Source organism: Rhinopithecus bieti, unplaced genomic scaffold (genome assembly GCF_001698545.2).
Source record: "Rhinopithecus bieti isolate Rb0 unplaced genomic scaffold, ASM169854v2 scaffold_56939, whole genome shotgun sequence".
Classification (NCBI taxonomy): Eukaryota; Metazoa; Chordata; class Mammalia; order Primates; family Cercopithecidae; genus Rhinopithecus; species Rhinopithecus bieti.
The window spans coordinates 169,923-185,766 of NW_016822085.1; the positions used below are offsets into that span (position 1 = coordinate 169,923).

At 35.0% G+C, this 15,844-nt stretch overlaps 1 protein-coding gene across 3 annotated transcripts in view; it reads right to left on the reverse strand.

Annotated features, from left to right (window-relative positions):
- Positions 1-327: 327 nt before the first annotated feature.
- ARHGAP24 (Rho GTPase activating protein 24) overlaps positions 328-15,844 on the reverse strand; it is a 75,119-nt gene continuing 59,602 nt past the window's right edge. For all 3 annotated transcript variants that reach the window (XM_017860796.1, XM_017860795.1, XM_017860797.1), the window contains exons 6-7: positions 5,867-6,944; positions 328-1,073 (exon numbers count right to left, since the gene is read on the reverse strand). In XM_017860796.1, the coding sequence (XP_017716285.1) occupies positions 830-1,073; positions 5,867-6,944 (1,322 nt within the window). In that variant the 3' untranslated portion in view covers positions 328-829. The remainder of the gene's footprint in view (positions 1,074-5,866; positions 6,945-15,844) is intronic.

Here is a 15,844-nt window from a genome sequence, read left to right on the forward strand (position 1 = left end):
AAAAAAGAATGACAGAGTAATTCAAAGCCTGAATGGTTAAATGCCATTCTTTACCATGTTTTTCTTCTCTAAGGAGCATCCTGCATTGGTGATACACACTGAGGATCTGGCAAGGTAGACAGTGGGCCTCAGAAAGGGACTTTCTCATGGAGTCTCAAAGTTCCTATGTCAAATTGTCTAGCAAAAGCAAAACTGAGTGGGGCCAGGGGAAGAATTTTAAAAGCAGCTCAAAGGTTCCTTGTGATTCGACTGTATTTTATAAAAGTATTTACATTTCTCTTTTTGGTCATGACAAAGTCTATTGGCACAAACAGCACAGCCACGAAGTATTCTTCTGATTTTAATAACTCATATATTTATATATATATATATTTATATTTTGCTTATCTTCTTTTCCTCAGCAAAAGGGAAATAAAATATTGATCTATAAAATAAGCTGATGATAACACAATGCCAAAAATAGCTTATGTTAAGTGCAAGGGGTGAAGCTTGAAAGCAAGCTAAATTGCAACAACATATTGATTTAACATTTTAAATACAAGACTTGCAATAAAATAATTCTTGAAATATGCTTCTCATTTTTAGTTGACTTTTGAAAAACTACTCTATATACACATATCCAGTTGTAACACTTGACAGTAGCATTATGGGGCATGATATAACTTTGGTACACATTGCAGATATGGATGGTTAATGTCTGTAAATGATATTCCTTCACCAGTTAGACTTCTGTACATCCAGGTGACCAGCCACCTGGTTCTAAGTCATATCCCACCAGAATCTCTGGAGTCCTTGCCAGAGCCATCGGAGACAGCAGGCGAAAGCAGGCTCACTGGATCCATATTGTGTTTCCTCTCTCGGTTCTCCTGGGTTCCACTGTCAGTTCTCCAAATGTGGAAAAAAACTGCTCCATTTCTTTTTGTAGCATATCATTTCTTTTCTCAGCATCTTCTTTTGCTCGCTCGGCATTTCGCATTTTTATTTCTATCATTGTGAACTTTTTCCTCTCCTGATCCAGTTCATCATGGAGGCTCATCATTTCTGTTTCCAAAGTCAAGTTTCGCTGTTCTAAGCTACAAAGGATGGGGTGGGGGGGTGGCGGGCGGGGAGGCAAGAGTAAGAGATAAAGTGATTTTATTCACTTGAAATGCAAGAGGCATACAAATATTTTCTAAACTCTCTATGATGCTTAGGAAATTGGAATAAAACCCTTTCAATGATTTAAAAGATGTAATTTTGTTGTATTATTTTACTATTTGCTAAGATGATTTATTGTCAGTTTAGTAATTAGGTCCCAAGGCCTCTCTTGTGAGCAGCTGTCATTTAATAGTAAATAAGTGAATGCCAGCACAGAGAAACCAGTGACACACGCCGGAGAGAAGAGACAGAAAGCTTCCTGGACGTTAAATTGTAAACTTGACTATACTAAATGCAGCGGGGAAGTCTGATAAAGTTGAAAAAAAAAAAAAAAAAAAAAAAACCAGAGGGCCATAACATTTGCTTTCTATAAAAGGAAAAATAGTGACAGGAAAATTTCATTGTTGGTTAAGTTCACCGCTAAGAATGGGGTTTTTGGAAGCATATAGAGTCCCATCTTATAAAAGAGTACCCAGACTAGTGAGCTTACATTGATACGAGAGGTAAAGATCACATGCGTTAAATAAGCACGGCATCTTACATTTTGTAAAAATAAAGCCCATTCCTTGCTATCCCCAATTCTCACTGCTTCCCAAGTTATTAATATAGCTTAGGACATAGGTAGTTTATATCTGTATAAATTGATAGTTGTTTTGTATAGCTGTATTAATAGCTTTTGGATAATTGTAGAATTCACAGTAATGTCCTTAAAAACAGAGACTGTTTTCTCCATAACTACTAAGATCCAAATCATACACGTATATTATTCAAAAGAGGTGTATTAAAATGACATCTTTACTATAAGATGTATTTTGGTCATGGCTGACTTTTTAATTTCTCCTATTCTGAGCAAAAGTCCCATGGGACTCATTCAAATTTACCAAGCCAGTGAAATTTGAAAGGTTAATGCACGTATAACTCTCCGAAATTAAAATCTCAATTACATTTCTACTTTGAAAAATTTGATCCCCACATGTTCATATTTCACCCAGATAATAAGAACACTTAAAAATTAATCTTCCTTCTCTTTGTAAGCAACTAGAATTTTAAAAAAATAATACTTCATATTTTGTATTCTTACATCATTTAGAAGGCTATTTTAAACGTATGACCACATTTTTACCTGAAAATTTGGTACTATGCTGGTTGCCACTCAGAATTATTCTACAATGTATTCTCTTTGCTTTCCAAAGCTATTTTAGAGCCAAAATGTTGGAAGCACTTGAAGTTAAAATACTGAGGACAACTGTTACAAAACAATATATTGACACATTGGTATGTATCAGGTGCTTGTGTGAAACTTTCAGGAATGAAAAGGACTAAGTTGAATACAGAAGAAATTCCTCCCAATGTAAACATTTAAAAGTGCTGGAAAATTTTTAAGAAATATATTTTAAAAATACATAATCAAGGTTAAAATAAAAGAGCGGCTCCAGGTATCAGAACCAAGGAAGGAAGAAACTCAAATATAGAACAATAAGTAGAAGCACACGAGGGATATTAGTCTTGGATAGAGGCCACAGAGCTTGGGGCTAGGTTTTTTCTTTTCACATGAGGACAGAAGATGAGGCCTCCAGCATTAGGCAGGCAGAAAACTACAAGTAATTTAACTGAGAGCTTGGAACATCAACTGTTTTTATGAAGAACAGACTACAAAATCTCTAACCATGGGCCTGGGGAAGTATCAGAATGGAATTAGCACATCAGAGTATCAGTAAGCTACAAACCAGGTCTGAGAAAAGTTACCTAGAATGCCTCAAAAATGATAATTACAGAAATTTAATATGGGAAAAATAAGTTAACAAAGAAGGAGGACAGATTAACAAGGTCAAACATATCTTAACAAGGGTTCTGGAAAGAGAAAATTGAGAAGGTGGGGAGATGAAATAGACAAAAAGATGATGAAAAAAAAATTCCAGAATTGTAAAGATGTAAGTTCTTAGATCAAATGATGAAACAAAGTTTGAAAGTTAAATAAAGGAAAAGACATATCAGGAAGTTACTAATCAAAGGAAGATGGTATGACAATATTAATATCAGAAAAAAATAGACTTTAAGGTAAAAAGCATTATTATAATGAAAAATAAGCACTAATGAATGATAAAAGGATCAATTCTTCAGGGAGCTATGAATAACTCTAAACTTCCACGCACCTAGTAGTAGTCTCAAATTGCTCAATATAAAATATGACAAAATTGTAAAAGAAACTGATAAACTCAGAATACTGTTAGGAAATTTTAAATATCTTTCTCAAAAATTATAGATCTAGCTGATAAAAATGAGGAGAAATGTAGAAGCTTTGAATAGCCTGATTAACAGACTTGAGCTCTTGGTCATATATAGAATCCCAATCCAGTAATAAGGGAATAGTTTTAATAGACCAAATGATAAATGTCACTCAGATGAACGTCTCTGACCACAATACAATATTTTCTAAGAAAATTAAGTTAGAAATTGGCTGAGTACGGTGGCTCACACCTGTAATCCCAGCCCTTTGGGAGGCTGAGGTGGGTGGATCATTTGAGGTCAAGAGCTCAAGACAAGCCCAGCCAACATGGTGAAACCCCCGTCTCCACAAGGAAAAAAAAAAAAATTAGCCAGGCATGGTGGCACACATCTGTAATCCCAGCTACTCAGGAGGCTGAGTCAGGAGAATCACTTCAACCTGGGAGGCAGAGGTTGCAGTGAGCCAAGATTGCATCATAGCACTCTCCAGCCTGGGCAACAGAGTGAGACTCTGTCTCAAAACAAACAAACAAACAAACAAATAAATAAATAAATAAATAAATAAATAAATAAATAAAATTTAAAAGAAAGAAGAAAGAAAAGAAAGAAAAGAAACCAATTTGGAGAGGGAAAAGAACACATCTTTCAAAACTAAAAACCATATATCTCACTGATTGGTAATTTAAATATTATCTATCTGGCTACCTACGTCCTATCTATTTACCTACTATCTATCCATCTATCCAACCACCCTTAATACTTGTGGGGTAAAGCTATAAAGGAATTTAACATATATCTCATAGATAATTAAACAAAGTAAAATATTATCTATCTATCTATCTATCTATCTATCTATCTATCATCTATCTATCCATCTACCTACCTATTTACCTACCTACCTATCTATCCATCCATCCACCTTCAATGCTTGTGCGGTAAAGTTACAAAGGAATTTAAAGAAAAATGAATAACTCTAAACAGAAATGATCAAAATTTAGCCAGAACAGTTAACTTTCTATAATTTCATGGCTAGGCCACGAGCAGTCCCCCACCCTACCCTACTGCAGACCTCTCCCTTGGCCTGTCACGAGGGTAAGAATGTGACAGTGAAATGGCCCATTGAGATGACCTCTATTGAGAAGTTCTATCAGCTTATCAAAATTTCTGAAATATACCATAGATCTCAGAACAAATATGCATCGGCACCATCCTCAGAAATGAATGTATCCATCTGCAAATTCATAATGATAACTTTTTTCTTTTTCTCCTATATTTAAGGTGTGACCCCTTGCCTCAAAATATAAGCTTCCCAGTGTGAAATGCTAATTTATCATCATGGATTAGCAGTAATTCAGAATTCCAATACATAGTGGTTCCAAAAACTACACTCAGAAAGAATAGTAACCCTTTAAGATGATGACCCTATATTTTATTTAAATCTCCTGTCACTCTGCATTGTATAGAAAATTCAAACCAGAATTCCACTCGGTGAAATTTACCAAAAGAATACTTTCCAAGGAAGTAATTTTCAATCTCATTTATAAGTACTATTTTCAGTATTTATTTTCCATAGCTTCTGAAAGTATGTTATCTTTTTGTCTGATAACTGATAAATGGATAGGAATCATATTAAGGTAAATTAAAGCCACCATAACAACCGACTGAGGATCCTAGCACACCATGGAGGAAGGGTTGCCCAAATCACATAGCCTGAAACTGGGACTGAGACCACTAGAGGAGCTACTCCTACTTTGATCACTTTATGAGAAGATGTACATTGATATAATTAGGTTTTAGCATAATTGCCTCTTTATAAATCATAGTTTTTCCTCCTCATTTAGGCTCAGTCTTCCTTGTTCATGTGAACACACTTCACGTCACCCCTCTTCTCAAAAACTTCCATAGATTTCTATCTCAGAGTAAAAGTCAAAGGCTGAAAATGAGCCTGTCAATCCTCTGTCACCTGGCTCTTATGGCCTCTCTGAGCTCATCTGAATCCTCAGGGTCTGGAACAGAGACTGGCAGATAGAAGGCACTCTCTCAACATTCAATGATTGAAAGAGTAAACATGGAGGTTTATTTACTTCTACTTTTATTTTTACCCTAGTTTCATCCTTTTCTTGTTAGTGAAAACTAACAGCCTCCTAACGCTCTGTCCATCTCCTCACAGCCCCTCTCCTTCCAGCCCTCTAATGCCAATCTATCTATTTAGTAATAATCAAAGATGACATTTTTGAGCCTATTCTGTACCAGGGAAATATTCAATCACTTCTTATGTGCTTTTGAGGTAGATACTACTAGTATTTAAATTGTTTACATTAGGGAATCAAAGCTCACAGAGATGAAGCTAACTTGCACAAAGTCACAAAGCTCATAAATGGTGGAGCGAACTTGGGTTTCTTTGACTTTGGAGCCAGCATATGTCACCCTCAGTGTGATCCCGTCCCACAGTAGGAGGCTACTGAGCCCTCTCTGGTAGTTACAACCTCCAGATTTTCCTCACCTCTTTATCCTGGACTCATACTCTATCTTCTGTTTGGTCATTTCCTGTTTCAGGCTGGAAACTAAACTGTGCAGTGCACTGTGGTTGCTGCTGCTGTTACCAACAAATGTCTCACTGTTGTCACTGCTGCTAGTGGCACGACTACTTCGACCTCCCACACTCCTATGGTCACTTTTGCTTTCATAGTCCCTGGGGTGGGAAAGGTCTTCCTGTGGAGGCCCATCCAAAACAGGGTCCTCAAAGTTCCCCCCATAAAAGTCTTGCTCTGGACAGGTGGTGGTGGAAGAGCGACAGGAGTTGGAGTTCTCGGGGAGGGAGATTTCACAGGAGGAAGTGGACCAGGTGGCGCTGTCGATGCTCTGCTTGTCATCAAGGTTCATCATGGAGAACTGTTGATGGACGTTATCGTAGGTGGACAGTCTGTTGTGCTGGCCTGACTCTCCAGCTTGTTCTTTCTGCTTGTTATCCCTCAGGGTCACATAGCCATTCGGCAGCCAGCTCATGTTTCGTCCATTTGCAGGGTTCCCGTGTGTTTCGCTGTTCAAAATGCCCATGCGCACCATTCCATTCTGTACACTGTGCGTGCCCATTTTGGTACCAGATCCCTTCAGTGAAGAGGTCCTTCTAGACTGTAGGCTTCCATTGGGGGTGGTCTGCGCTTTCTCAAGACCTTCTGCATTACTGCTGCTGAAGGACCCATTGGTAACTATCCCACTACCCTTATTAAAGGCTGGGTTCTTTTTGACCATGAGAGGGGGGCTTCTAGACACATCTAGCTTGTGAACGCTGTTCCTTGGGCTGTTGGTTTTGCTGCCTGATAGAGCTGTGGGGGATCCATTGTCCATGCTGCTTCTCTGGGGTGACTCAGACTTGTCCCAGGAGCACTGCCTACCAGGGCTGTTCTTGGTGTTATTGTTCTCCTTGTTCTGTAACTGCCCCGTGGTGGCCTTCTTTTGAATTTCATTGTTGTTGTTGCTCACTCCATCTTGGGGTTTGCTTTGTAGTTCTGCATCTTTGGGAAAGAGGCAATCATGTTTGCTAATCATCATTGACATCAACTGCTGGACCACCACGGTGCCTAGAATTGCATAGAACATAAAGTAGCATGAGTGAGACAGTTTTTATTTATTTCTATTTCAATGTGACTCTTAAAGAAACACATTCAAGTGAACATTCAGCAGTACCAAACCATATTTTTAACTATGATAACAGCAATAGAAGCTAAAAGAACTTGAGCATTTACTCTGTGCCATGAACTGTGTCAAGCACTTCGCTCTTGTAATTTAATTGAATTTTGAAACAAATTTATACATATATATTGTTATTATCACTGTATTATAAAGGTTCAGTAACTTGATTAAGGTTACATGTTAAGGACCAGACCCAGGGCTTGATCCCACAGTTAATCATTAAAAACCTGGGCTCTTAATCATAATACAATATTTATTACAAATTTGACATTTAATTCTGAGAAATATTTCTTAGGAGGAGGTCACTGTGACCTCTCATCTAATAATTGCCTCAAACTATCAAGATACTTTAGTGGTATCTGTAAATGGAACCCGATACAATTAGGCATGGTTTCTCTAATGTATCAAGATAATGAAATGCATAAGACGTTTGTTTGCCATTCAAAAGCTTTAGGGCATTTTAAGCGACATCAGCCAGAATGGTGTAGTGAAGACCTCCAAAAATCCTCTTTACCATATAAGCAACTAGCAAAAATTTCCAGAATCAACTATTTTGGAATCCTGTAAATTAACTAATGGCTTGATGCAATCTGGAGAGTGTTTACTTAAGAAAAATGGCGGAATGTCAGTAAGAGCAGCAAGGTCTGTAGCGTTTTAACTTGCTCTAATCTTATCCTCCTCTCTTTGAAAACCAACAGCCCACAATCACAAAGAAAACCAGCCATCTGGCAGCCACTGGAATGGGCAGAGCAGGGTTGGATTTTAGTTAGTAAATACAGTTTCTATATAAAACACTTAAAACTTGAGATTTGGTGAAGAAAATGATGAAAAAAGGCTTTTGACAATGCAGAATGTCATTAAAACAGCAGCTAATTGAGAGGTTGTCAGGGAGTAGAAACCTGACCTGGGGCAAGACCACTTTTTAGCTTCTGGTGACACCTGGGAAATATAATTCAAAATCAGATTTTGAATAGGAAAAAACATATTGTATTCATTTATATTCTACACACTTTTCCTGTGATGATTCAAAACTTATTAATATTTTAGACTGTACATCAGCAATAAGCAAGATCTACTGCTACATCAATGTTATTCAAATTTTGAAGTTCATAAAAATTACCTGGAGATCCTGTTACAAGGAAGATTGAAATTCAGTAGGCATAGGGTGGAACATGAGATTTTGCATTATAAACCAGCTTCCAGGTAACATTAGCAATAATAGAATAGTAGTGCTGGGATCACCTGGAAGCTTGAACATTTCAGCACCCAATGCAGAGCTTCTGAATCAGAATCCTGAGGTGATTCCTAGGTGCATTACAGTTTGAGAAAAGTGTAGTAGATGCAAATATTTCCCTTATATCTTCCAAATTAAATTTCTTGGAAGTCCAAAAGATAGGATTCTTTTTTTTTTTTTTTTTTTTCAGATGAGAAAATTGAGAGTCAGAGAGGTTAAGCTGTTTGCTCAGGGCACAGAGACAATGTGATTAGGGTGAAATGTAATATTTAGTCTTATTCCAAATTACGCATTTGTCCTAGTATATTTCAGCTGCTGCAATTTAAAACTGTAGCAGTAATAAGTAAACTTGGGATGGTTTTAAATATAAAACTAGATAAAGATAAATATCTACTGAATTACCATCAATCATTACAGAATTGTGAAAAAAGACTGAATGTAACAATTCGCTGTATTACACAGCCTTCTTTTCTCTTTTAGTAATCTCTGAATTTGTCATCATATTTTCCATGCATGTTAGCAGTGGATCTGAGAAAAAAGGATTTTAGAGCAGTTAGAATAACACTGTCAAACTTATGTACTGTGCTTGAAGACATTGTGTATTCAATGCTATTTTACTACTTGCCCATACGCAGACACACTTTCAGAGGTTTGCAGTTTCCATTATATATGACTCTGTCTAGTATTTTGGGAAAATGGGCCTTTTTCCTATCATTGGAATGTTAACATTTGAAGTATCACTGCTTCCCGTCATAGCTATGAACTGTGTGGGCACATGTAATTAATTGAAGAGCAACATCCCTAAGGTGTCCATGATGAGTCTGTGAACAGCCATGTCAAAGTGTACTTGCCACGATTATGGAGTATGAGTGTCAGGTCCCTAGAGATTTAGAATTCTCTTTTGTATCTTGGGAAGCTTTGATTCCATCTAGTCTCTGGGACAATAAATGGCCATAGCCCCTTGTAAAGGGACTTTCTTAGAATTTTTATGGCCGTTTAGGACAGACTAACACGGTAGTAATGATGATGTGTGTACCACTATACACACTATCATTTTTTCCTTTTGATTCTCTGTCATTTTCTTCTTAGAATACCAGTGAGGAACATGAAGCCCAGACAATGAGGTCAGAGTGGTTATAATCGCCAGCCCATTCTGAAGAGTCCAAGCAGATTCTGGAGTCCCACTGTTCTACACGATCCAGCAATTCTTCCCTGAACCATATAATTTTATCCAGGTTGACTCTAAATACCACATAATTGGCACTTTTCATCATAAGCATTGGCTAAAATTTGATTTTCTTTTAAAACCTAGGGACGTTAAATATAATATGTAAATGCAAAAATATATGCAAATGATAGTATTCTGTGCAATATAGTTTCAATTTGTATTTTTTGCAATGAATAACTTTGTACATGTGTCATTTTGCATGTCTGAAGATATCTGTAAGATACCTGATGATTTTTGACAAATGTATATACTCCTGAAAATACCACCTAACCATGATATAGAAAAGTGACACTTAAGCCTCTTTGGAGTCAGTTCCTTCCCCCTAACTCTGGCTCATAGCATCCTTTTTATGCTTTCTGTCTCTATAGTTTTGCCTTTTTTACAATTTCATATAAATGGAATAATATAGTATGTAGACTTTCATATCTAGGTATTTTCCACTTAGCATAATAATTTTGACATTTATTTGTGTTGTCACATGTAGCAGTTCGTTCTTTTTATTGTCAAATAGTATTACTTGCTGTAGATGTGCCATAATTTATCTATTCACTAGTTGATGGAGAATTGGTCTGTTTTCAGTTTGGGGCTAATATGAATAAAGTTGATATGAACATTTGACTCCAAGTCTTGGATGAACATATGTTTTCTTTTTCCTTGGGTAAATGTTTAGCACATGATTGCTGGGTTTTATGGTTACTGCATATTTAAGTTAGTAAGAACCTACCTAACTCTTTTGTGGATTGGCTCTAACATTTTGTATTTCTACCAGCTAAGCTTGGTATATTTTCAGTCTCAACTTTACACTTTGTAAGAAATGTGTAGAGACATCTTATGGTTCACATTTTAGTTTTTCTAATGACTAAAGACGCTGAGCATCCTTCTGTGTGTTATTTGCTATTTGTGTATCTTCTTTGATGATGTGTATATTTCAAATCTTTTGCCATTTTTTTCATTGAGTTGACTGTCTTGTTTTGCATGAGTTCTTTACATATTCTTAAAACAAGTTATTTATCAGATATGCGACTTGCAAATGGAGTCCCCATTTCCAAAAGGCTTGACTTTTGAAAAGTGTCAATTTTGACAAAGTCCAACTTACCAAATAATTTTTTAAAAAAATATTTTATAGTTAGAGCCTTTTGTGTCCTAAGTTTTGACTAGCACAAGGTCATAAGATGTCTTTAAAAATATTTTCTTCTATATATCTTATACTTTTAACTCCTACATTTAGGTCTGTGATCCATTTCAAGTTTTTTGTATGTGATGTGAGGTAAGGATTGAGGTAATTTATTTATATTTTTTAGGGCTATGAAATTGTTCCAGCATCATTTGGGGAAATGACCGTCCCCTTTCCATTGAAATACCATGGTACATTGGTCAAAAAATCAAATGACTACACATATTTCTGGACTATCTGTTCTATTTCATTGATCAGTGTGTCCATCTTTATATCAATACCATACTTTTAATAATGTGTGGCTTTATACTAAGTCTTGAAATCAAGTTGTGTATATTCAACTCTGTTATTTCCTTTCAAATTGTTTGGGCTATTCTAGATAGCTTTTATTTCCCTGTAAAACTTATAATCAGATTGTCAATCTCTACAAATAAAATTCTGGTGGAATATTTTGTGACAATTATATTGAAACTATAGGTCAATTTTGGAAAATTAATAGCTTAATAATATTGAGTATTCTAATACATGAGCAGGGTATATTTCCCCATTTATGTAGTTCTTATTTGTTTGTTAATGTTTAGTAGTTTTCAGAGTATGTCTTATACATGCTTTCTTAAATTTCTGCCTAAATATTTTAAATTTATGAGGGTTGTTCTAAATAATAATTTTATTTCAATTTCTAATTGTCCAATGTAGTATATAGAAATACAATAAAGTTTTATAAATTGACTTTGCATTATGTGATCTTTACATGTTTGCATATTAGTTATATTAGTTTTATTTGACGATTACATAGAATTTTCTGCATAGATGTTCCTGTTGACTGTGAATGTTGACTGTTTTACATATTCCTTTCCAATTTTATACCTTTTATTTATTTATTATTACTGGCTAAGATTTCCAGTACAATGGAAGTGGTGTGATAAGGTAAACTTACCTTAAACCCGATCTTACAGGAAAAGCACTTGGTCTTTTATCATTAGCTATGGTATTTTAACTACATTTTTCTGAGATAACCTTTGTTAATTTGAGAAACTTTAAATTTTTTTTATCTGCATCCGCGATGGTTTTTTTGTATCTTAAAGTGGTGTATTAATACAGTGAATTACACTGATTGATTTTATATGACTAACCAACCTATCTTCCTGGGATAAACCCCACTGGTGCTGATTTATTATCCTTTTTATATGATGAAGTCAATCCAGTAAGGTTTTGTGTAGGATTCATATGTCTATATTCATGAGGGATATTATTCTGTATTTCTCTTTTCTTGTAATGTCTTTATCTGTTTTGATATCAGAGCAATACTGGCCTCATAAAAGTAGTTGGCAAGAATTCCCTCTACCTCTTTTTTTCTGAAAGAGTCTGTACACAATTAACATAATTTCTTCTTTATATGTTTGTTAGAATTCACCAGTAAATTTAAGTTACAGGTGTTTTTGTTTTTGTGGGAATGTTTTAAATTACAAATTCAATTGCTTTACTAGTCTCAGTTTCTTTCTTTCTTTCTAATCTTGAGTGAGCTTTGGTTTGTATCTTTTAAGGAACTTGAACATTTCACCTCCATTGACAAATTTCTTGGCAAAAAGTTGTTCATAATAGTCCCTTATGGTTATTTTAACATCTGTAAGATGTTTGGTAGATCCCTTCTGTTAAACCTGATATAGGTAATGTAACTTTGTTTTTTCTTTTCTGATCAGTGTGATGAGCGGTTTATCAATTTTAATGATCTTTTTAACAAACCAGCTCTTGGTTTCACTGGTTTTCTAGATTGTTTTTATTCTCTCTCTCTTTTATTGATTTTGTTCTTATCTTTATTACTCCTTGTCTGTGTGTCCTTTGGTTTAAATTAGCTCTTCTTTTTGCAGCTCCCTGAAAAGGAAGCTTAGAGAATTAATTTTAGGTTTTTATTCTTTCTGACATAAATCCATAATTTTATGAATTTTCCTCTAAGCACTACTTTATTTGCATCACACAAACTTGGTACAATTTTTTCTTTTCATTTAGTTTTTAAACATACCTGTATATTTATATTTTAAATGATATGTATACAGTATAGAGTTGGGTGTTGAATTTTATTTATCTCTGCCTTTAGATTGGAATATATAAGGCATTAAAATTTAATGTAATTATTGATATGGTTGGGTTTAATTCTGTCATCATGGTATTTTTTTCTACTTGTTGCACCTGATAATCGCTCCTCTTTTATTTTTTTCAAGTACTTTTAAAAAAAGTTAATTATTATATAACATTTCATTTTATCTTTATTGTTGGCTTATTAGCTAATACTTCATTTTATTTTGTAGTGGTTGTTCTGTGTTTATAATATTCATATTTAATTTATTATGGTCTACCTTTAAATAATATTGCAACACTTTGTGTACAGACTAAAAACCTTACAGTAGTCCACTTTCATCTCTTTGCTTCCATTTTCTGTCTTTTATTCTGTCATTATCATACATTTCACTTCTGTATGTATTGTGTCCCACATTACATTATCTTAGTTTTGCTTTATGCAATAGGTTATCCTTTAATGAGATTAATAATAAGAAAAATATTAGTTTATATTAACCCACATATTATTCCTGTGCAGTACTCTTCATTCATCTGTGTGCATATGTGTCTATCTGGATTCATATTCCTTCTGCCACAACAACCATTTAACATTTCTTATAGTGCAAGACAGTCAGTGATGAATTTACTCACAGATTTTGTTTCTCTCAAAATGCCCTTAGCTCCTTTTTATATTTGAAAAATATTTAAATATATCCACTGGACACAGAAATCTAGGTTAATAGATTTTCAGTACTTCAAAGGTTTTGAGCCATGTCTTTTAGTTATATAATTTCTAACAAGAAATCTTCTGCAACATTTCTCTTTGTTCTTCTGTATGTAATATGTCCTTAGTTCCTCAGTCTGCTCCTAAGCTTTTCTCTTAAATTGATTCTCAGCAGTTTATGATGTGCTTTTGTGTGGCTCCTTTTACGTTAATTCTGAGCTTCTTTGATCTTTGTGTTTGTAATTTTCATCAATTCTGTGAAAAAAAATGAGTATTTTCTCTGTGCTTCGTAATAGTTTCTCTTACAAAGTTTTATAAGTATGAATTTATTCTTTGTAAATTTTCTCCTAACCTGCTATTAATCTCATCTAGTGTAATATTCACTTAAGTGATAATTTTCATCCTAAGAAATTCTACTTGAACTTTAAAAATATATTTGATTTATCTCTTCACCATGTTACATTTTGCTTTACCTTCTTGAACATATTTACAGAATATAATAATAATATCCTTGTCTGCTATCAGAAATGACTCAATCATATTTGGGTCTTCTTCTATTAGCTATTTTATGTCCTGGTTACAGTTCATATTTTTATGATTCTTTGCATGCCTTGTAGCTTTTAATTGTATGGAAAACACTGTGGGCTTTATACGGTTGGTGACTGAATTTTGAAAAAAAAATATATATTCTAGATATGTTGGACTTCGTTTTGGCACAGAGTGAAGCATCTGGGGATCAGCTGAATCATATTTATTATATGTTAATGGGCTTTAATTTTTAGAGCAGTTTTAGGTGCACAGAAAAATTGAGCAGAAAGTACAGAGGGTCCCTATATACCTCCTCTCCACCGCCTTTTTAAACACAGTTTCCCCTTTTATTAACATCTAGCATTAATGTGGTATATTTGATATACTTGATGAGCCCATATTGATACATTATCATTAACTAAAATTCATAGTTTACATTAGGGATCACTTTTTGTGTTGTATATTCTATGGGTTTTGACAAATACAGAATGCCATGTACCCATCATTCCAGCACCGAATAGTTTCACTACCCTAAAAATTCCTTATGCTCCTGGTATTCATCCTTCCCTTCTTCCCTGTGCTCCCATTGGATCATTTAAAAGTTGCTTTAAAATTTGTGAGGTCTAATCCATAATTTAAGTCTTACCACTAAGGTAATACCTTTGTGAGAACTCTACACGATGCCTCATTATCAGGACTTTGCCCTCTTTCTGTGGGAAAGACAAATTATTTCAAGCCTAGTTTGAAGCCCAGAAATTGTTCAGACTATGAATCTCTGGCAAATTCCCTCAAGTCTTCTGTAGTGTCCTCTCATGCAAACATAAATCAGTTCTCATCTACCCTCCGTAGATTTCTGGATGCTCTATGTCTAGTTCTCTCTTCTCTGTTTTCTACTCCCCCAAATTCTAGCTCCCTTGCGCCTCTCATAGTCTGATCTTACTCTCTTCAGCTCAGCAATACCTGGACTTTGTGTGCGTTTTTCTTTCCTGTGATACAATGTGAAAACTGCCTCCCAGTAGTAATCTGAGGCAATAACTGGGTTCCGCTCATTGGTTTTCCTTCTCTTATGAATCATAGGCATGTATTGCGCATTGTTCAGTGTCTAAAAACTGCTGCTTCATACAGTTTTCTGGTTTTCTAGTTGTTTAATTTGAACAGTCTCTATTCCTTCATCAAGACAAGAAGCAGAATGCAATATTATTTGTCAGTAGTTTTAAATACTGCTGAAAAAACATTCTAAAGGTTTCCTTGAAAGCACGTATCTGTTATATAGATATGGATATGCTTATATAGCAAGGATGTCATTAACGGCTACATCAATATGTGAATGGTAGCAAGAAGGAGAGTAATGGCAAGGAATGTATAGAGAATTTTTCAAGTAAAAGAGAATTTTAAAAGAGAGTATTTTTAAAAATAAAGCAGTCTCCATGTTTTCAATAGAATTCATGTGAGTTGACTGCAAATAGTATGTTAATAGCCAAGAATAATGAGCTTCATTCACTTAAACATCTACCAAAATAAGAAAAGAAAATAGAAATAACTATTATGGGTTAGTAAACATGTAAGGTTCGTTTTCCAACCTGTGCAGTTTTTACTCTGGCCTACTGTTGAAAGAAGAATGAAAGCACTGCTGGGAGATAAAACCATCTCACTTGGATCACACTCACTCAGATCAGGCTAATGCTGCAAACACCTATTGTATCTCAGGGGTCACTTCAGCTTTAGAGTATATTTGATTGAATTGTAATTGTGCATGTATAAAATGCACAGCAAATGGCTAGGAGGCATGAACACAAATACAAATTTGATCTCAGAAGTCAGAGCCTGTGGGGGATAAGGCCTGCC